General features: G+C 41.6%; 1 protein-coding gene across 1 annotated transcript in view; it reads left to right on the top strand.

Annotated features, from left to right (window-relative positions):
- The window catches only part of tox (thymocyte selection-associated high mobility group box), a gene marked incomplete at its 3' end in the record, with an annotated part of 72,161 nt that overhangs the window by 18,311 nt on the left and 31,350 nt on the right, over positions 1-22,500 (top strand). Inside the window, exon 2 of the mRNA XM_084056990.1 lies at positions 14,000-14,065. Within this exon, the coding sequence (XP_083913116.1) occupies positions 14,000-14,065 (66 nt within the window). The remainder of the gene's footprint in view (positions 1-13,999; positions 14,066-22,500) is intronic.

Here is a 22,500-nt window from a genome sequence, read left to right as displayed (position 1 = left end):
CTTCTAAAGTGATCGGCGTGTGGATTGTTGTCAAGAATAATATTCTATGATTTTTCAAAGGTTAGTGAAAACGCTCGGAATCGCTGGCAACGTCCATCCACTCTCATATGTCCTGCTGACGGCTCATGTTGATATCTAGGTTTTCAGGTCCACCATGTGGCCTTCAAACGCAGCCATATATTGTGCCGAGCAAAGAAATGGTCATTGAGTTATAGCCATTTGAAGTGTTGTGTTACACACTGATGTTATTTTTTTTAGTGTGACTATTGTGGTGACAGATCTATAAACAGCGTTTGTGCCGAGGTTTGGTGAGGATTAGAGCAAACGGTGTGCCTGTGGCCCCCAGTAGCCGCTGGCGTGGCCCCTGGTGGGACTATTGTCATGGCAGGCCCCTGAACAAGTGTTTGTGCCAAGTTTTATAGGGATCGAAGTAACGGTACACTTGTGGCCCCCAGGGGTGCCTGGCTGGGCCCCTGGCAGGGGCCACATGTGGCCCCTGTTGTGGCTATTCTGACGGCAGACTCCTGAACAGTGGTTGCGCCATACTTGGTGTGGATCGGAGCAAACGGTGCGTCTCGTAGTGCGGATGTTACGTTTGTGACGTCTGCCAGCCACCGGCGACCCACCTCCTAGGCAATTTTAACCACGTGTGGTTTGCCCACTGGCCCACGGTGTGAATTCTCCCTCTCTGTTGTGTCTTTTACAGTAAAAGAACTAAAGGTGAATAATATCGAAATATGGTTAACCTTCTTTAAAAAGGAAGGAAACTAGAAGTAAGATTGAAAAAAAGCTCCATCGGAGTAATTTCCTATGAAGAATGACAGTTGTTATTGGAAAGTCTGTCGGCATGCATTAGCACGCACGCACGTGCACGCATACCACACGCACACCCACCCGCACGCACACACGCACACTCAAATTAATACACAAGTTCACTCATCCAGTCTCTCTCTCTCTCACACACACACACACACACACACACACACACACACACACACACACACACACACACACACACACACACACACACACACACACACACACACACACACACACACACACACACACACACACACACACACACACACACACAGTACTAATCTATACAGCTACAGTCATGGCGGATATTCTGTGGCTTGTGAAAAATCTGTTTCATATTGTTACCATGGTGACGGATTGACGGGTCAGACGAACTGCAGTTGCTGAATGAAACCATTACAACAACTGTTGAAGCGCACACGTACACGTACACACACACACACACACACACACACACACACACACACACACACACACACACACACACACACACAGACACACACACACACACACACACACACACACACACACACACACACACACACACACACACACACACACACACACACACACACACACACACACACACACAATCCTGGTGTGTATACAGTTTGAAGCCTTTCCATTCCATAGTGTTAACCCATTCAAACCGGGAAACGCATACTGTGTCTGTGGCTGACTCAGACAGCCTGTGAGTTGTGGATGTGTACACCCCGGAGGCTGACTCAGACAGCCTGTGAGTTGTGGATGTGTACACCCCGGAGGCTGACTCAGACAGCCTGTGAGTTGTGGATGTGTACACCCCGGAGGCTGACTCAGACAGCCTGTGAGTTGTGGATGTGTACACCCCGGAGGCTGACTCAGACAGCCTGTGAGTTGTGGATGTGTACACCCCGGAGGCTGACTCAGACAGCCTGTGAGTTGTGGATGTGTACACCCCGGAGGCTGACTCAGACAGCCTGTGAGTTGTGGATGTGTACACCCCGGAGGCTGACTCAGACAGCCTGTGAGTTGTGGATGCGTTCGTTGCATTCAGGGCTGCATTCCAGTGTTTGGACCCACTGGCTCTTAACTGTCCATGTCCAACATGACACCTGTGTCAAAGAGGTGAAATACCTGCTTATTATATTCCCCCCTGTCCCATATCGTTGCTGTCGGAGTAGAACAACCTCTTACCTCTGATGACAGTGAAGTTAAACGTTTTTAATACCTAAAAAAATAAGAAAATTACTGCATCAAAAGTAATCATCAACAAACTGTACTATTAAAATTGGTCAATCATTGGGCAAATTGTCAAATAAGAAAGTGTCAAAAATAGCCAATCTACAAGCTTGTGGATCGGCTGTTTTCACAATTGCTGCTACACTTGCAATTTTCACAATTGCTGCTACTGTACATCAAAAGTAGCAGATCTACAATGATGTAGCAGATCTACAAGCTCGTTTCGAGCTTGTAGATCTGCTGCTTTTGCTATTGTTTTAATTTGAATCCTGAAAAGTAACAGTTTTTGGAGATATATGAGGTCCAAACCCGACAGAGAGACGATTATCCTGAGTGCAAAGAGGACATTTTGGTCCTTAAGGCTGGCCCTCCTAGAAAAAAAACAACCGGGGGTACTAACTAGGGGACATCCTCCGGGGAGCAAGAAGGTACACAGCGAATTCCATGGCAATCTTAGCCGGTAGATTTAGAGATTTATCTTGTTTAGGGACCATTCAATCCTGGAACGCATCTGTGTCTTTTTTAGATGTCTTTGGCTATTTAAAAACAGCAGATATACAAGCTTGCGCTATGAGTTTGTGTATCTGATATTTTTGAGAAAAAAATAGTGAAAAATAATTTTAACTCAAATCTTTGCATCTGGAAGGATAAAAAAATGTAAGCAAAAATAGCAGATGTACAAGCTCAAAACACGTCGCGATGCGACGTGTTTTGAGCTTGTACATCTGCTATTTTTTGTTACTTTTGTGTGTCACTGTAGTTTGACCAAGTTGTGTATTTATTTACGGAAAAAACAACGTTAAAAAGTTGAATCGTGGAGATATAAGCTTTCCACCCTGACAGCAACCATACTAATTGAGCAACACAAACAAATCAAATAACTTGACAGATTAATTGACTAAATACAGTGACAAGAAATACAGTTAGTTTGCTTATTCAATTCTCTCTCTCTCTCTCTCTCTCTCTCTCTCTCTCTCTCTCTCTCTCTCTCTCTCTCTCTCTCTCTCTCCTCATGTTGTTTTCTTATCTCTCTCTACCTGTCTATTGTCTTTCATCTCTCAACCCTCTTTTACCATTTTTTCTGTCTTTTCCACGTGTTTCTTTCTCTCTTCTCCTCTGTCCTTGTCTGTCATTCTTTTAGCCCCCCCCCTCCTCCTTGCCCATTCTACTTCACCCCCCCCCCCCCGCTCTCCTCTCTGCTCCTTCCCTCTCTCTCTCTCTTTCTCCCCTCCCCCTCCCTCCCTTTCTCTCTCTCTCTCCGACCCTGACCCACTTAGCTAGCTGCTTGTTATTCAAACCTTAGCTTCACACACACACACACACGCACATGCACACGCACACGCACACACACACGCACATATACACACATATACAGACATATACACACACATACACGCACGCACGCACACACATATACACCCATGAGCACACATATACACACACACGCACACATATACACACACTGACACTGGCGCACACACACACACACACACACACACACACACACACACACACACACACACACACAAACATTGAGAGAGAGAGAGATAGAGAGAGAGAGAATGCATAGACGGAGAGGACAAGAAATGGAGAGACTATAATTTGGTTTGACAACAACCCTTGCTTCTCTCACAGCAACACACACACACACACACACACACACACACACACACACACACACACACACACACACACACACACACACACACACACACACACACACACACACACACACACACACACACACTAGAGAGGGGATACTGTCAACAGATATGAATTATTAGCAGCATTATTATTGATCTGAAAACATTTGAGTGCCATAATCCAATATTATATCTACTCGTACGAGAACCAAGTAGTTTCTTCACTCAACAAAACGCAGGCGGCAGAACAATGTGTTGACACTGATGTTAATGGTTTTCTTGATTAATTAATTGTTTGATCTATTTTTTTCTTTGCTAATAATGAGTAATTAATACAGGAGCTGTGCTGTGACCACAGTGTGTGATGATCTATCCTTTCGCTGTGTGCCGGTGCCTCACGCGCCGAAAATAGCCGATCTAAACTCAACTAATTTGTGGTGCGTACTATTATAGACCAGTGGTTCTCAAACTTTTTCATGTCAAGGGCCGCCAAATAGACACTTATTACCCCACGGACCCCCATTTCAAAAGATAAGCCAGGGACCCCAACAAGAGAAGGTTTTTATGGCTCTCTAGCAGTGATTCTCAACCATTTTAATTTCAAGGACCCCCAGTTTGACATGCATTAGGGCTACGGACCCCCATTTAATGGCATTTCTAACTCTGGGACCCCAATGTATATTGTATAATCAATGTTAATCTAACTCTGATAGTGTACAAATGGAACCAAATGGACCCGTGAGGGTCCATTTGGTTCCATTTGTACACTCTCTGAGTTACAGACCCATAAGGGTCCATTTGGTTCCTGTCTATCATTTAGCTGGGGACCCCCTGGAACCCCCTCAAGTACCCCTGGGGGTCCCCGGACCCCACTTTGAGAACCAATGCTATAGACACTGCCATGCAACTTAAAGCTGCACTACGTAACTTTCCTCTTCTACCCTGGATTTGGAACTCGGTTTCTAACGGCATAATCTCTCAAGAACAGATTCTGCTCTGCGTTGGAATCTGTCGTGAAGGTTCGTCATAACGTGTACACACTGGCCTATACAAGTGGGCGTGCCTTCAGATCAGGAAGCAGGCCGCGCTTTACCCAATCAAATGTAGTGGGCGGGATTCACGCGTCCGCCGATCCTTCCCCACTCGAAACAAACCGAAACTAATTTAACAATAGCGTCCGCGGAGCAGACAAAACCACGGAAAGATATTCACATTTTAACTTGCTCTTTCATCATAGAAACAAGTGGGCTTATAACCAAAACCATCCATGTTCTCTGGGAGAAGTGGTGTTAGTGTTTTGTTAGTGGGAATGAAAACATGGTTGCACCACCGGAAGTGAAACGCTGAATACAGACCAAAACCCTGGTTTCCTTGCGCACGGGTGCTCCGTCGTCTTTGTCCCAGAGCCAACTGAGTTAGTACAAACAGCAGAGGGCGCTGTTTTTCCTTCTCATTTGGCTCTGGGTTCCCAGATTGCTAACGGCATGATTTTTTTTTAATAGCTATAATAGAGCCTGCCTGCTTGTTCAGGGGGATACATTGAATCTTGACCATCAGGTCAAAATTTGTGTCAGATCTTGTGTGTAGGTGAGACATGAACTAAAGTTACATAGTGAGGCTTTAGCCCTCTAGACTTTGTAAACTGGAGTCGTCTCTGTACTTATGACCACTTTTTCTGTCTACACCAAGTCTCTTTGCCAAAAAGAATGCCGTTCTACAAGCTCACAACGCATGCGCTTGTAGACCTGCTATTCAGAATATGTATGAATGCTGGGGTTCAAGACAAGTGGTTGATATATTTTAAAATTTAGATGAAAGGACCAAAATGAGGGCCAGCCAGTCACAATCCCTCAGAGCCTTCAAAAGGATACAGGTTTTACTTTGGGCCTCCTTCAACTTCTCCCTCTCTCTCTCTCTCTCTCTTCTCTCTCTCTCTCTCTCTCTCTCTCTCTCTCTCTCTCTACAACGCTCCACACCTCCACAGACTCTTCTCCCTTCTGGGTCCCAAACTGTGGAGCAAACTCCCCATTGCAGTTAGAACTGCAGACTCACTCCCAATCAGTGTTGATTTTGACAGCAAATTTTTGATTTTGTGTTAGTCATAGTCTTTTGAATAAAATTCTGTTTTAGTTTTAGTGATATTTTAGTCACCTGAAATGTTTTAGTTTTATTCTAGTGTTAGTGGACTAAATATCATAAGATTATAGTCGACTAAATCTACAGTTGATTTAGTCGACTAAAATGTATTGTGGTGGTGCCTTTGATGGCGTTGTAATGGCTGATTTCACACTTGGTCGCATGCTGAAAATAGCAGATCTACAAGCTCACAACGCGTCGCAGCGCGACGCGTTGTGAGCTTGTAGATCGGCTAGTTTCAGAGCGCAACACCCGAGCGCAACCACTCGGATATTGACAAAATTGTCAATATATTTAGTCTTAGTTTTAGTCATCGTAGCTTGGTTTTTATTTAGTCTTCGTCAGTGAGAAAAGGTCACCGACGTAACTTATTTGTCATAGTTTTAGTCGACGAAATCAACACTGCTCCCAATCCCCCCCCCTGTACTCTGAAAAGTCACCTCTTCAGACTCCACCTTAGCCCGTAGCACTTGACCTAGCCCTGATGACCTTGCAGTCTTATGTAAAGGCTAAGATGTAACTTAAGATAGCGTGTTATGTAAACAGGTTCATTTTATAGACCTGGCATCCTATAGTGCAGTGGTTTTCAAACTTTTTCATGTCAAGGACCCCCAACTTGACACTTAGTAGCCCGCGGACCCCCATTTGAAAATATTTGCCAGGCACGGACCCCCATAAGAGAAGATTTTTACGGCTTTATCAGTGATTTTCAACCATTTTAGCCCCAGTTTGACATGCATTAGGCTACGGACCCCCATTTAATTGCATTTCTATCTCTGGGACCCCAATTTATATTGTAAAATCAATGTTAATTTAACTCTGAGAGTGTACAAATGGAACCAAATGGACCCGTCCATTTCGTTCGTTTTGTAGCCTATACACTCTCAGAGTTACAGACCCACATAAGGGCCCATTTGGTTCCTAATTATCTATCATTTAGCTGGAGACCCCCTGGAACTCCCTCAAGGACCTCTGGGGGGCCCGGACCCAACTTTGAGAACCAATGCTATAGCGTGTATAGTTTCAATGTAAAGATTATTGATTTAAAAAAAATGATATTATACTGCTTAAACTGATGATAAGTTCTTGGTTTACCTATGATTCTAGCTTACAACTTCTATGCATTTGATGTATTTCCTTGTGTTTTTCCTTGCTTACTGCAAGTCATTCTGGATTAAGAGCGTCTATGCTAAATGCTTACGTTGTAAATTCAATTGTCTCTACAATGTGAAATGCTGAGTGGTCTTTTTTATCACAGCGACCCACACAATGGTGTTGTGGTGGTCCACCACATCTTCATCCTCAAGAGTTACATCACCATGCAGCATTTTGCACTGTAGAGATGCATCTCCCTCCCTCCCTCCCTCCCTCCCTCCCTCTGTCTGTCTGTCTGTCTGTCTGTCTGTCTGTCTGTCTGTCTGTCTGTCTGTCTGTCTCTCTATACATTTTGAGTACATTTTGATGAAAATACTTTTACTCAAGTACATTTTGAATTCCGGACTTTTACTTGTAACAGAGTATTTCTACATTGCAGTATTGACACTTTTACTTAAGTAAAACATGCGAGTACTTTTTCCACCATTTTCTCTCTCTCTCTCTCTCTCTCTCTCTCTCTCTCTGTGTCTCTCTCTGTCTCTCTCTCTCTCTCTCTCTCTCTCTCTCTCTCTCTCTCTCTCTCTCTCTCTCTCTCTCTGTGTCTCTCTCTGTGTCTCTCTCTCTCTCTCTCTCTCTCTCTCTCTCTCTCTCTCTCTCTCTCTCTCTCTCTGTCTCTCTGAAGGTTGATGGAGAGTGAAATAGGTTCCACTCTGTCTCTCACATCTAGAGCTTGATGAGAGGAAATCATCACACTATCTCTCTATTCTTCTTCATCACACTATCTCTCTATTCTTCATCACACTATCTCTCTATTCTTCATCACACTATCTCTCTATTCTTCATCACACTATCTCTCTATTCTTCATCACACTATCTCTCTATTCTTCATCACACTATCTCTCTATTCTTCATCACACTATCTCTATTTTCTTCATCACACTATCTCTATTTGTTTCCTTTTGAACACAGGCCTTTTACTTGTAACAGAGTATTTTTATATTCTGGTATTGCCTTTTTTACTTAAGTAAAATATCTGAGTACTTCTTCCACCACTGATTATTATTAGTATAAGTTATAATAATTAGGATAGTGCTGACATTCACTGGATTCCCAAACACCTAAAGCTCAGCCTGAAACCACATTCATATTTTAAATCACTTCTTAAAAGACGGTGGTCAGAAGAATATACTGCATACTAGTGTAGTTTTGTGCTGTTGCTAGAGTTCTACAATGTCATGCATTTATATTGCTTGAAAAGCAGTTTGTAACACTTTGTTACAGAAAAACTGCAAGTTCATTCCATGTAAATATTGTTCTTCTTGTTGTGTGTTTGTGTGTGTGTGCACGCCCCACGCACGTGCCTGTGTGTGTGTGTGTGCAGAACAGCCCGTGTCCAGAGTAATTGGATAGGTCAAATTGACAACCACATCTCTCTTCTCTTCTCTTTTTGCGTTTTAAGCTTGTAGATCTGCTATTTCTGTGTGACGCTGTAGTATGAACAAGTACGGCGTTCATTTACTAAAGACAAAAAAATACATATAACGTTAAAATGTGTAGATAAACGGTTTTTGCCTGACAGCAAAGTTATGTTCTGTATCAATCTATGCAGTTTTTTCCATCGAAGACATTAATAATTCAATTTATGGCCATACGCCAGCACGCTTCTCTGTGTGTGTACGTGTGTGTGTGTGTGTGTGTGTGTGTGTGTGTGTGTGTGTGTGTGTGTGTGTGTGTGTGTGTGTGTGTGTGTGTGTGTGTGCGTGCATGCGTGCGTGTGTGTGCGTGTGACATTACAGAATACAGTAGGTTACCCATGAATGTGTTTTTGCGTTTCTGTTGACTTTGTAACGTGACACCCCTCATTTGCATAATGGCCAGCAGCTGGCGAATGGAGAGGAGGAGGAGGAGAGCTATATACCTGTGTATCCACCTGTGTGTGTGTGTGTGTGTGTGTGTGTGTGTGTGTGTGTGTGTGTGTGTGTGTGTGTGTGTGTGTGTGTGTGTGTGTGTGTGTGTGTGTGTGTGTGTGTGTGTGTGTGTGTGTGTGTGTGTGTGTGGTGTGTGTATTTCTCTGCCCACCTGTTCAAATGTTTATCCAAGTGTTTGTTCATGCCCATCCTGGCCTTGTGCCAGTCACACGCGACACAAAACGTCGACGATTTGAATATATGATTCAGGATCCATTTGAATAGGGACTTCAGATATGATCTGAATCAGTGGATGAAGTTAGTTTTGATAAGCTCAGTGGTCGGACGCTTAACCCTTTGAGACCTGAAGCCGATTCTACATGTCTCCTAAATCCCGACAGTTTTCTGAAAAAAAAACGTACGTTTCTATATCAGTGGTGCTCAAACTTTTTCATGTCAAGGACCCCCAAAATGATATGTATTTGGCCGCTGACCCCCATCAAAATATTTTGTTCCAGGGACCCCCCAGAAGCAAAGATTTGAGTTAAAAATGTTCGCTTTAAAAATGTATATATTCAAAGATTTGCACACATTTTCACAAATTTTCAAAAATAGCAGATATACAAGCTCGTAGCGCGGCACTCGGTGCCGCGCTATGAGCTTGTAGATCTGCTATTTTTGAATAGCCAAAAGTGTAAAATATGGCTTTTTAGCTCAAATCTAAAAATGACACAGTTCCAGGTCTTAATGGGTTAATCCATTCCCTCCGGGAACGCATACTGTGTCATTATAGATTTTTTAGCTTTAACCATTATTTTATACTTTGGGCTATTCAAAAATAGCAGATCTACAAGCTCATCACGCGGCAGTCGGTGAGCTGCTGCTGAGATAATGGCCTACTTTGGGTTCATTTTGAACTCAGGATTTGTCTGTGTAGTGTTTGTAGTTACAAGGAGTTCATTTGAATGTGAAATGAAATGCTAAAATGTCTTTTAGTTCTGTCCTTTGGCTGTCCCTCTATCAGTGGTGGAAAGTAACTAAGTACATGTATTCAAGTACTGTACTTATGTGCAATTCTGAGGTATTGTTTTTTTACTTTACTGGAGTATTTCCAATTTTCAATTTTACTTTTACCCCACTATATATCTATATAGGCAAATATTGGGCTTTTACTCCACTACAATTATTTGAAAACGTTAGTTACTACTTACTTTGTAGATTTAGATTCTTATTATAAAACGCGTATTAACCACTTAAGCCCTATATATTTAAGTTATTTGAAAATAGCAGATCCACTAGCCCACAACAACACATCACGATGCGACACGTTGCGACCTTGTAGATCTGCTATTTTTAAAAGATTTGAAATGGGACATTTCTGCATAATTAGTGTATATATATATATTTTTTTTTTACAGGACTTTTACTTACTAACAGAGTAACAGAGTATCACGCACGCATGCACGCACACACGCGCGCGCGTACACACACACACGCACACGCGCACGCACACGCACACGCACACGCACACGCACACACACGCACACACACAGAGAGAGGCACGGAGTGACATGACAGCCTCTCCTCCTCCTGTAGTACTGTGGTCTGTAATTAGTGTGTGAACTAATAGCAGACATGTCAGAGTGATACAGGGAGAGAGAAGGAGGTGAAGGAGGCTGACAAACAGACGGCAGGAGAAATAAAGAAGGGAGTAAAGTGAGAAGTAGAGAGGAGAGAGGAGAAGAGAGGGAAAAAAAGAGAGGAAAGATGAGACCAGGGGAGTAGAGGTAATGCTTATAGATTCTGGCTCATATTTTATCCACTGTATGTGAAGTGATGGACAGCCATCATCCTATATTTATATCCTATATATTTCCTGTTACATCATTGGTTCTCAAAGTGGGGTCCGGGGACCCCCAGGGGTCCTTGACAGAGTTCCAGGGTGTCCCCAGCTAAATTATAGATTTAGGAACCAAATAGACCCTTATGGGTCTGAGAGAGTAACACTCTCAGAGTTAACTTAACACTGATTTTACAATATAAATTGGGGTCCCAGAGATACAAATGCCATTAAATGGGGATCCGTAGCCTAATGCGTGTCAAACAGGGGGGTCCTTGAAATTAAAATGGTTGAGAATCACTGCTATAGAGCCGTAAAAATCTTCCCTTATGGGGGTCCTTGACATATCTTTTCAAATGGGGGTCCGCAGGCTAATAAGTGTCAATCTGGGGGTCCTTGACATGAAAAAGTTTGAGAACCATTGCTCTATATAGCATACTACTGTATATAGTACACTGTTTTATATAATACTTTATACTATGTAACTTGGCCAACGAACATGCAAGCATATAAACACGCATTGATGAACCTTTCAAACTAATAGCTCTGTCCACTGTTACTGTTTATTCGTCATGTTTTTTTTCTACTGTTAGGATCTAGAAGACATTTGTAGAACCCCCCAAAAGCAAAGATTTGAGTTAAAAATGTTCGCTTTAAAAAACACATATATTCAAAGATTCGCACAGATTTTCATGATAATAAAAAAGAAATAGCAGATCTACAAGCTCGTAGCGTGGCACTCGGTGCCACGCTATGAGCTTGTAGATCTGCTATTTTTTAATGGATAGTTAGTTTTGAGTTTGGGTGTAATAGGGAGTGGAGATCTTAAATGGCTTTTGGTAAGGCATTCAGCGTTTTGGTGGCAGCATAGATTCCCATTATCTGGAAGATAATGTGAAATCCAAATAAAGATATAGAACCCTCTGGGATGGGATTCTCTCCATCGCCACTTTATCCGTTTTCTCCATCTCCTCTGTCTTCAGTGCTGAAGACAAGACTCACAAACAAACCCCCCTCTTGAGTCACGAGTCCCTCTAAAGTCCACGTTTCTGTGCTACCAGCATTATGGCCAGGGTCTCGTTTTGATCCGAGAGCCGCTGACAATTTCTTTCAGACTTTGAAAAGACACTTCAGTTTTAACAACATGAACCTATAGAGTCATTATTCTGGGCATGTCATAAATAATAGGCAAACATTCAGGCAAATATTCTGGCCCGAAAATAGCAGGTCTACAAGCTCACAATGATGTGCGCCGGCTATTTTTGGCAAAGGCATTTGATGTATAGAGGAGAAAAAGTAAGGGGCCAAGCAGGCTATAGACTAAAGCCCTTCACCCCAAAGTATATCATCTCTGTCGGCCATTATTTTACGAAAAACACAAACGGTTAGATTATGGAGATAAGAGGTGTCTGCCTGACAGCAACGATTTACAGCAGAGTTTAAACTGTTAAGATCAAAATCTGAACAGTCTGTATTTTTTGTTGTTGTCTCCTCTCTCTCTCTCTCTCTCCTCTCTCTCCCCTCTCTCTCTCTTCTCTCTCCTCTCGCTTCGTTCCATCTCCCTCTGCGATTAGGCTAATGAACACTAATAAACAGCTGCTTGTTGGACAGAGTTGCCATTGATTAAAACAAAATGCTCTTCGCTTAGACTAGCATTTTAACCCATTTGAATGACATGTAATGGAGATCATACTGTATGGGCATTACAGCCAAATGGCTAAGGGTTCAAAATGGTTTCTCACGTGATCCCGTGGAGGAAAGTAGCTAAGTACATGTACTCAAGTACTGTACCCTTAGTACCATTTTGATGTGTGTTTTTCCAATTTTCAGTACTTCTACTCCACTACATCTCAGGTGGCAAATATTGTATCCTCTACAATTATTTGAAAACTTCAAATTACTAGTTACTTTGAAAAACAAACATACATTAACCACTTCAGCCATGGCTATTTGAAAATAGCCGATCTACAAGCTCACAACGTGTCGCATCGCGACACGTTGTGAGCTTGTAGATCTGCTATTTTCAATGGATTTGTATACATTTGGAAACATGTGAAATGGGATATTGTGCAAAATGAGGACTTTTACTTTTAGCACTTAAGTATATTTTGATGCCAATACTTTTGTACTTCTACTGAAGTGAATTTTGAATACCAAACTTTTACTTGTAACAGATTATTATTTCTACATGGTGGTATTGATACTTTTACTCAAGTAAAAAGTCTTGAGTACTCCCTCCACCACTGCTGGCATCCTTGGTTTGTTTTCTTCTGTGTTCGCTGATGGGTATTATAGGTCATATGATATGATATGATTTATTTATTCGATGTGGACATCACAAATACATTGGACGAACCAGATCTTTTGTTTACAGTGTATATAGCACAAGTGCTAAGTTTCAACACCTGTCCACAGGAAGCTCCTCTAATGTACAGTATAGCACCAATCTAAAACCCAATCAGGTACAAGAAAAATATATACTAATAATTAACATTATCAAAACAAAACCCAACATTACTCGTGAAAACAAAAAAGACATAATCATTCAGATAACCAATCAGTAACTAATATACATGTGAGCACAGTTGATTTGATTTCAACCATCATTTGAGTCCTCTGTTAACACATTCCATGCCAGAGGTTAATCTCATAATGTACTTACCAGTGCCAGCGTTTTATTGTTTTTTTTTTATTTTTCATGTCGCCATAGACCTCGTTAAAATCCTTAAGATTGAGCTCTAGACTGTTTGTAAACATCGCGGAGATGTGACTGCTTCGACCGGTGAAAACCACGTGTCAAACGGAATCGCCATGTTGTAGTTAGAACGGTTTATGTTAAACAGTGATCAGCGAGGAGAAAAACTACAAAGAGAAAATGCCGTTTCAGTTTCGTCATTAGAACGGAGGCCGGCGGGATCGGCAAAACCGGATCCCGGATAATTCCGTTTCCGGTGGTGCTACAATGAAATGTGCCGTATCGAAAATTTAAAAAAGTGCAATGTGAACTTTATTTCAAAACAAATAAAAAAAACACCACTTCGCATAGGTCTACGCGACTGGCACGTGGCGGCTTTAAATAGGTTCGTGTAGGTCTACGCGACTGGCAGTCAATGTGTTGACTGCAAACACATTACCATCGGTCTCTAGTTTTAGAACCGTAGGCAAAGAGTTCCAAAGGGTTGCCCCCTTAACTGAGAAGGCAGACTGTCCGAATGTGTTCTTGCTTGTGGGAACAATACAGTCACCATTAGTTAATGTCTTGTCTTGTGTTTATCGTGTTAGGAGCTGTACTCTAGTTATTTGTTGTTGTTAATAAGGTGTTGTTGTTGTTGTTACAGTTGGATGGTGACACCATGTTCCTGGGCATGCCAGACACCGGACTGGACTTTGGCTCAACCAATCAGGTAAGAAGATCTTGTGCGTGTGCGTGTGTGTGTGTGTGAGGGAGGGAGGGAGAAAGGCTTAGACAGACAGACTGCTTGCTAATATGGTAAAGACTAGACAACATGTAATATTTATCGTGTGTGTGTGTGTGTGTGTGTGTGTGTGTGTGTGTGTGTGCGTGTGCGTGTGCGCGTGCGCGTGCGTGCGTGCGTGCGTGCGTGCGTGCGTGCGTGCGTGCGTGCGTGCGTGCGTGATACAGCAGTGCAAGAGATGAACTGACTCCTTTCTTGATTAAGCGTATTGTCTTTCATTGGCAGTCAGAATGGTAATTATACAAGTTGGTTTATAATTACTCTAGGATTGTAGCTCCAGTAAAACACACTGAAACAAGCAGAGTGTCAGGAGACACTGTGCTATACTTTACTACTATATTCTGTCTATTGTGCTATACATCATATACATTCTATATTGTCCATTGTACTGTATATATCGCACTTTCCCTTTTCCTTTGTAACACAACAGTGTGAGCGTTTGACAGCGGTTGTGGGTATAGAGCAAGGGTCTTCAACAGGGGGTCCGGGACCCCTAGGGGATCCTCAGAGCTACTATAGGGGGTCCGCCAAATCTTTGTGTGATATGATTTAGTTTTTTTACATTAACCACTTCAACCCTAGAATTCCTGTTCTGAGGGGAACATTAGCCGGAAATAGCAGATCTACAAGCTGTCAACGCCTTGCGCTGCGAGGCGTTGAGAGCTTGTAGATCGGCTATTTTTGGCAAAGAGGCTATAGGTGTAGAGGGAAAAAAGTGCAGACTAAGTACAAAAAAAAACTTTAATCTGAAACACAATTTTATACAATATAGAGTAGGGGGGGTCCCTGCTTCATCTCTCTCTCAGCTAGGGGGTCAATGGCCTGAAAACGTTGAAGTATGGTATACGTTGGTATAGAGATTCTGTCCATTACAACTAATAGCCTACGCATTTATTTCAGAATGTATCTACAACACAAACTGTACTGAGGACAGAGCAGCCTGCAGTCAGTCACAGAAGCTCTGACTAAGCTCTGACTATTGAGGCGTTTTCCTTCAGCGAACAGCAGTAGAGACATAAAGGCTGTGTTTCCAAACGCTACATTTGAATAACCCACTCAGTTGTTGTTCTTGTTGGCTAAAGCGCTGAATGCTAAAGTTACAAAACGTAACTTCATGATGTAATTTCATCTGTCTCCCTTTCTCTCATTCTCTCTCTCTCTCTCACACACACACACACACACACACACTAGGGCTGTCAAACGAATATTCAATATTCGAATATTATTTGAATATTGGGAAAATATGTATATTTGAATATGAAAATATATCAAAATATTATTCGAATTTAAAAAGAAAAAAATTAAAAACGTTTTTTTTTTTTTTTTTTATGTTTATTTGACAAGGATAATACAAAAAACAATGTATGAAGTTATAAAAACAAACAAAATATATGTTTTATTGGATCCGAGCACTCCATACATTGTTTTTTGTACTATTTCTGTCAACAAAAACAAGTTTAAAATAATTTGTTTTTGAAAAAAAGATATATATATATATTATTTTATAATAATAATAATATTCGAATATATGCAATTTTTTAAGAACCATATTCGAATATCATATCTGAGGAAAGTTGACAGCCCTAACACACACACACACACACACACACCTTGAGATGATAGTTGTCAGTAAGACTAATCAGAGTACGCGACATTTTAGTTAGGAACCAAATGGACCCTTACAGGTCTGTAACTTACAGGATTATTACGGGTCATTTCAATATCCTAAGTCGGCGACTCTGAAAAGGTGGCATGAAAATGACTATTCCCACCTTGAACAGACTTGAACAGACTTGAACAGACTTGAACGGGCAATGTAATAGTTCTGTGTCCTCCCTTTTAGTACTCATTATCTCTGTGGTAGAAGGCATTCAAACAGCCAATTGCAGCTGACAAGGACACACGGTTACACACACACACACACACACACACACACACACACACACACACACACACGCACACGCACACGCACACGCACACGCACACACACACACACACACACACACCTCTTCCTCTTCCTCTGACTGAGGTACTGTACAGGGGCTATTATTATTTATTATTCCTTCACTGCAAAATAAAAATGGACCTGTAAGGGTCTGTGTATTGCAGGAGGAGGACACACATTTCACTGTGAATACTGAATATTGGTCGTCATATAATTTATAATTCAGTCATTTAGCAGACGCTCTTAACCAGAGCGACTTACTGGTGCTACCAGTGGTGTTGTAACTCAAGTAACATTTTGAACACAGGCCTTGTAACAGAGTATTTCTACATTGTGATATTGCTACTTTTACTTGAGTAAAATATCTGAGTACTTCTTCCACTACTGCATGCTACACTCAGGGGTTTTCAACCAGCGGTCCAGGGACCACCAGTGGTCCTTGAGGGGGTTCCAGGTGGTCCCCAGCTAAATGATGGAGAGTTGGTAACCAAATGGACCCTTATAGATCTTTAACTCTTGAGAGCGTAAAATGAAACCAAATGGACCCTTATAGATCTTTAACTCTTGAGAGTGTAAAATGAAACCAAATGGACCCGGGTCCATTTGGTTTCATTTTACGCTCTCAAGAGTTAAATTATTGTGAAACATCTGCATTACTTAATTAAAGAATTGTTCTTTTGATCTCTCCTATGGTACAAACATCATTACAGCATGGAATTGTGGACAAAATCGTATCCAACGACAACATAATTAAAAAAAAACAAGTCTTGGGTCTGAGAGTCTAAATCTCATCAAATGGTGGTCCGTGGCTCAAATGCAGAATAAATAATGGACCTTGGTATGAAAAGGGTTGAAAACCACTGCTCTAGGTGGAGTCTGAAGAGGTGAGTCTCAAGACTCAGGTGTACAAGACCATAGACATATAAAGGTAGACGCCTCTTCCGGCTCTGAGTCCTGCACGGGTCCAATTTTGAGAACCCGCGCCCGCCCCGCCCGTCAATAATCAGATCCGTAGATCGACCGTTTACCCGTGATTACATGCAGAGTAAAATGTAAATAGCCTACAGACAGTCACTCAATTTAAAAGTGTGTTGAAACGTGTTTAAAAAGATAGCAGCCTTCAACAATAGAGCTACATTCAGTGGTCAGGTTCGTTCAGAAATGAAGTAAAGACGGAGGAGCAAGCTTTAGCCACACGCGCGAACGCGCACACACGCACTACGCATGTGTCGTTGTTTACATTGTCAGATGGTTTTATTTTGGAAGGTTTAACAGGATGTTCAATGTGTTTTTGTGAGTCAAGATAACAGCCTGGCATGCTCCATGCCGTTGTGCTGTGTTAAGTTATGCCTGTGTAATGCATAGTTACACAAGTGACGTTGTTTGGGCGGAAACGGAGCTCTCTGATTTTCACAATAAAATGTTACCCACCCGCGTTTAGTTCAGAACCGCCCGTCCCTGTACCCGTGAACTTATAAAAGTATATTTTTCACCCGTTTTCACCCGTCAAACGCGGGTACCCGTCGGGTATCCGCGGGTACCCGTCGGGTATCCGCGGGTACCCCGCCCGTTGCAGGACTCTGCTCTGAGGCGTTCGGTAGGCCAATCAGAGGCAGGTGGGGGCGGGTCTTTTCGTAACCCAGCCCTTAACCCTTTGAGAGGCAGCCGCGCAGCAACTAGTCAGTTAGACGCGCTGTGATTGGCCAGTGGTCACTTTGAGTGGCAGCGTGCCCCCTCTAAAATGGCGGCCGCGATACAGGTCGCTCCAACGAACTGCAGCGGCCATTGAGGTATCTAGGTTTCTATATCTATGTACAAGACCAGGTCTAGGCCTAAATTAACGTAATTAGTGTTTGTATAACATTACTTGACTTTATTTGTTTATTTCCGGTGCAGTGCACATTAATTAACATTTCAATCAACATACATGATTGCATGTAAATATGAAGAAGCTCATATCCATCTGTAGTCCCACATGCAAACGTTGATCACACTGTATGCATGCAGAACTCTGTTATGAAACACCTACAAAACATAATGCCTCAGTGGAATCACAGACTGCAGAATCACTGATATAACTGTATTGTATTGTACTAGTGGGTGTGCTAACGTCAGGCATTATGTTTATGCAGTGGTGGAAAGTAACTAAGTAAATGTAGTTATACAGTACAATTTTGAGATTATTTATACTTTCACTCCAATACATCTCAGGGTCAAACATTGTACTTATTACTCCACTACAATTATTAGACAACATTACTTTGTAGATTTGGATTATTATTATTACAAAACATACATTAACCACTTCAATCCTATTTAAACTTTGGCTGTTTGAAAATAGCAGATCTACAAGCTCACAATGCGTATTTTGATGCCAATACATTTGTATTTTGACTCAAGTGCATTTTGAATTCTAGGACTTTTACTTCTACATTGCAGTATTGATACTTTTATGTAAGTAAACATGTTTAGTGCTTTTACCACCACTGTTCCAAATGCAATGCATCATTTCAGTTCAAATACTAGATGATTTTAAACCCACCAACACAATTCATTCACCCTACATTACATTACAGTCATTTAGCAAACGCTTTTATCCAAAGCGACTTACAATTGCATTCAACATAGGTTGGCAAGTTCTAAAACAAGCAACTAAGAGTAAACCTAGCGCTAAGGTGAAAGTGCAATATATCAGCTACCTACTTTCTTAACCCATTTTGGGTGGGAACCCCTATTTGTAACTATACCTTTCAAGACAGGACCCTCTTTTTGGGGTATATTATAAAGAAAACATCACATGGATGCACCTGGGACGTATCATCATTGTTGTAGCCTGGAGTCGACGGGTGTTTCGGGTCTCGCAACAACATACACCCTCGCCCAGGTGACCCAGCCGGGGTTGATCAAGCCCCGACTTAAGTCCCTGTAGCTACCCACGGTCAGTCCTATAGTAGTCCAGGGGTGTTATTATCTGCAGTACTAGTTTATTACCTAGTACTCCAGATGTGTCTATTAGCCACATAACCCTCTACGATAGCCTTTCCCAGTTATCTAGTTAGGCTGTCTCCCCCAACCCATGCTTATGTGTGAATAATATTAACTAGCAGTGCAGATGTGTGTATAATATCAACTATGTTCTACTGTGTTTTTGTGTCTCCGTTCTGCTGGAGCCGTAACAATGTGACACAATTAAAAGTGTTTTGTCTCCGGCATGGCTCTGATTAGCGGCCAGGCTTAATTAACTACAACTGACTTAATTAGCTACAGACTGAGACTCTTCACTAAGGTACCAGGGGACTGTGTGTGTGTGTGTGTGTGTGTGTGTGTGTGTGTGTGTGTGTGTGTGTGTGCGTGTGCGTGCGTGTGCGCGCGCGCGCAGTGCAGAGAAAGGGAGCGAGAACAGGGACTCTACAAATTGAGCTTTTACAACGCCATTATCTTTCCAGTAAGACCACTGATTCAAACTGATAAATAAACACATTTCCTATAAACCAGACCGGCTTTGAGGAGTAACAAGCAGTGATGTCACATGTCAAGTCACTAAGTACATTTACTCAAGTACTGTACTTTTAGTATACAATTTTGAGGCATCCTTTTTACTTTACTGGAGTGTTTCCAATTTTCACTACTTTTACTTCTACTCCACTACACCTCAGAGGCAAATATTGTACTTTTACTCTCACTACAATTATTTGACAATTTTAGTTACTAAACACAGATAACCACTTCAGAACAGCCCTATAGATATTTCGGCCATTTGAAAATAGCAGATCTACAAGCTCACAATGCGTCGCATCGCGACGCATTGTGAGCTTGTAGATCGGCTATTTTCAAAAGGATTTTGTATACATTTTGAACTTGAGAAATGGGACATTATGCACAATGAGTACTTTTACCTTTGGCACTTTTAGTACATTTTGATACCAACACGTTTGGACTTACTCAAGTACATTTTGAATTCCGGACTTTTACTGGGTAACAGAGTATTTCCACATTGCAGTATTGATACTTCTTTTGCTTAAGTAAAGGATATGAGTACATTTACCACCACTGATTTCAAAGTGATAAACAAACAACATTTCCCATAAACCAGACTCTATAGGCTCTGAGTAACAAGTCGTCCTCATGCAGTCAGTGGTCTTATCTTATCTGATCAGTCTGTCAGGCTGTCTCCAGGGCTTTTCTGAAGGAGTGACCAAACAAACTCCATGTTCTGTTCTTCTCTCATCGCGCTTCACAAATCAATATCACTTTACTTTCACTCAACGCCGTGAAAAAAAAAAAGAAGAAGAAGAGAGCCAGAGGTTTGGTTGGTTGGCACAATGTTCCTCTCTCCTCTCAGCTTTGTCTTTATTTCCCAGACAGACACAGGGCCTTGACTCATCTTCTTTCTGATTGCATTATAGTGAGTAAGAGAAGGCTCAGTGTATCGTCTGTTGAAGGAGTATAGTTGGATATCGTTGCCGTTGTTGTCGGGTTGCTGTTGTTTCCAAAAACGCTTACTTTATGGAAGAAAGAAAGAGTGAAAGATTGCACGTCTACAAGCTCATAACGACCGGCTATTTTCACTCGATTTTCAGCTCGACACTCTTGTACAATGAAGTAGGGCATTAAGTTACGAAAGAAATATAAAAAAAGGTTGAAATATGGAGATATAAGGTTTCTGCCCGACAGACAAAATACAGAATAAACACACTATACATGACAACAAGAGGTGCTCCGATTGATTGGTTAAATCGGCCGATTTTCACTCCAAATGACTAGATTGGTGATTGGCAATTTATCAGATTCGGAGAAACCAATCTGTTATGACCGAGCTGCACCATTTTAAGTGGTATAAAAGTCAATCAGATATATTGTAAAATATCGCTTTGCCTCTTTGTGACAGGCCTAGACAAGCATGCTCCCCCCCCACACACACACAGGAAGAGTTTTGCCATAGGTTTTGATGTATAATTATTTAGGAAATATTCAAATTCCCTTACGCACAAGATCGGTATCGGCCAATCATGAGAGAAAAAACCCTGATCGGAGCATCCCTAATGACAACCATCTTTGATTGTTGCAAAGATGATTATCTTTGTCTTTCACAAATGTAATAAATGCGTTTGTTTTGGAATGTTTACATTGTAACCTTGTCAAATCTTTGCTTCTGGGAGTCCCTAGAACAAAATATTTTGAGATGGGGGCGGTCTGCGGCCAAATGCATTTTGGGGGGTCCTTGTCATGAAAAAGTTAGAGAACCACTGCTCTACACATCATGCTGCTGGTATAGAATCAGCAGTTACTTAGCAACCAGCGTGGCGGGATGATGATCGTGGCGCTAATATGGCCGATGTTAAAAAACGTACTATAGGTCTTATATATCCATGGCTTTGGATGTAAAGCAAGCAGATACAGTAGCCAACTTCCAAAGGCCTAGTTAAATCTCCAGAGAGTTGTGTGTGTGTGTGTGTGTGTGTGTGTGTGTGTGTGTGTGTGTGTGTGTGTGTGTGTGTGTGTGTGTGTGTGTGTGCGTGTGCGTGTGTGTTTGTTAGTGCAATATTCCCTCAATGCCACCCCCCACCCCCCCCTCCCCTGCGCACCATATTAATAAGTAAGACCACAGCAGATCCATTATTCATGAGGTACTGTATATAGGGAATATTGTGCGCTATAGGAATCTCTGATTTGATGTTTTATTCATGGGGGCTTCTACTACTGTAAGAGGGGATTGTGGGAGATATATATATATATATATATATATATATATATATATATATATATATATATATATATATATATACAGTATATGTGGAATTATAATGTATCTATGGCGTTATCATTTAAAAGCCACTGTGTTTCTCCTATAAAAACCCTAGAGAGTGCATGCATGGCACCCTTATCTTTAGTGTGATGCTGTAGATTGGGATCCAGGGTGGTGTTAGAGCAGTGTTACTTACTGCTGGGTTATAAGACTCATTTAGAGACAGACCTGCACTTATTTTATCTAAGTGCTGGTTTCAAGCTTAGGAGAGAGAGAGAGAGAGAGAGAGACAGACCAGAATAGAGTGACATCAATAGTATCTGATAATGTCAGTGGTGTAAAGTAACTAAGTACATTTACTCAAGTACTGTACTTAAGTACAATTTTGAGGTACTTAGTTACTAGTCACTTTGTAGATTTTGATTACATACATTAACCACTTCAGCCCTATATACATTTCGTCCATTTGAAAATAGCAGATCTACAATGCGATGCATTGTGAGCTTGAAGATCTGCTATTTTCAAGAGATTGTTATGCATTTTGCTTTTTAATGGGACATTGTGTATAGGGAGTACTTTCTACTTTAAGTGCATTTTGATACCAATACTTTTGTACTTGTACTCAAGTAAATTTTGAATTCTGGACTTTTACTTACTAGATTTTGCAGTATT

Source organism: Gymnoscopelus microlampas, assembly GCF_963454915.1.
Source record: "Gymnoscopelus microlampas genome assembly, chromosome: 5".
NCBI classification, from domain to species: Eukaryota; Metazoa; Chordata; class Actinopteri; order Myctophiformes; family Myctophidae; genus Gymnoscopelus; species Gymnoscopelus microlampas.
Note: the sequence above shows the minus strand (reverse complement) of the source record. Positions and strands in the feature narration are given on the sequence as shown.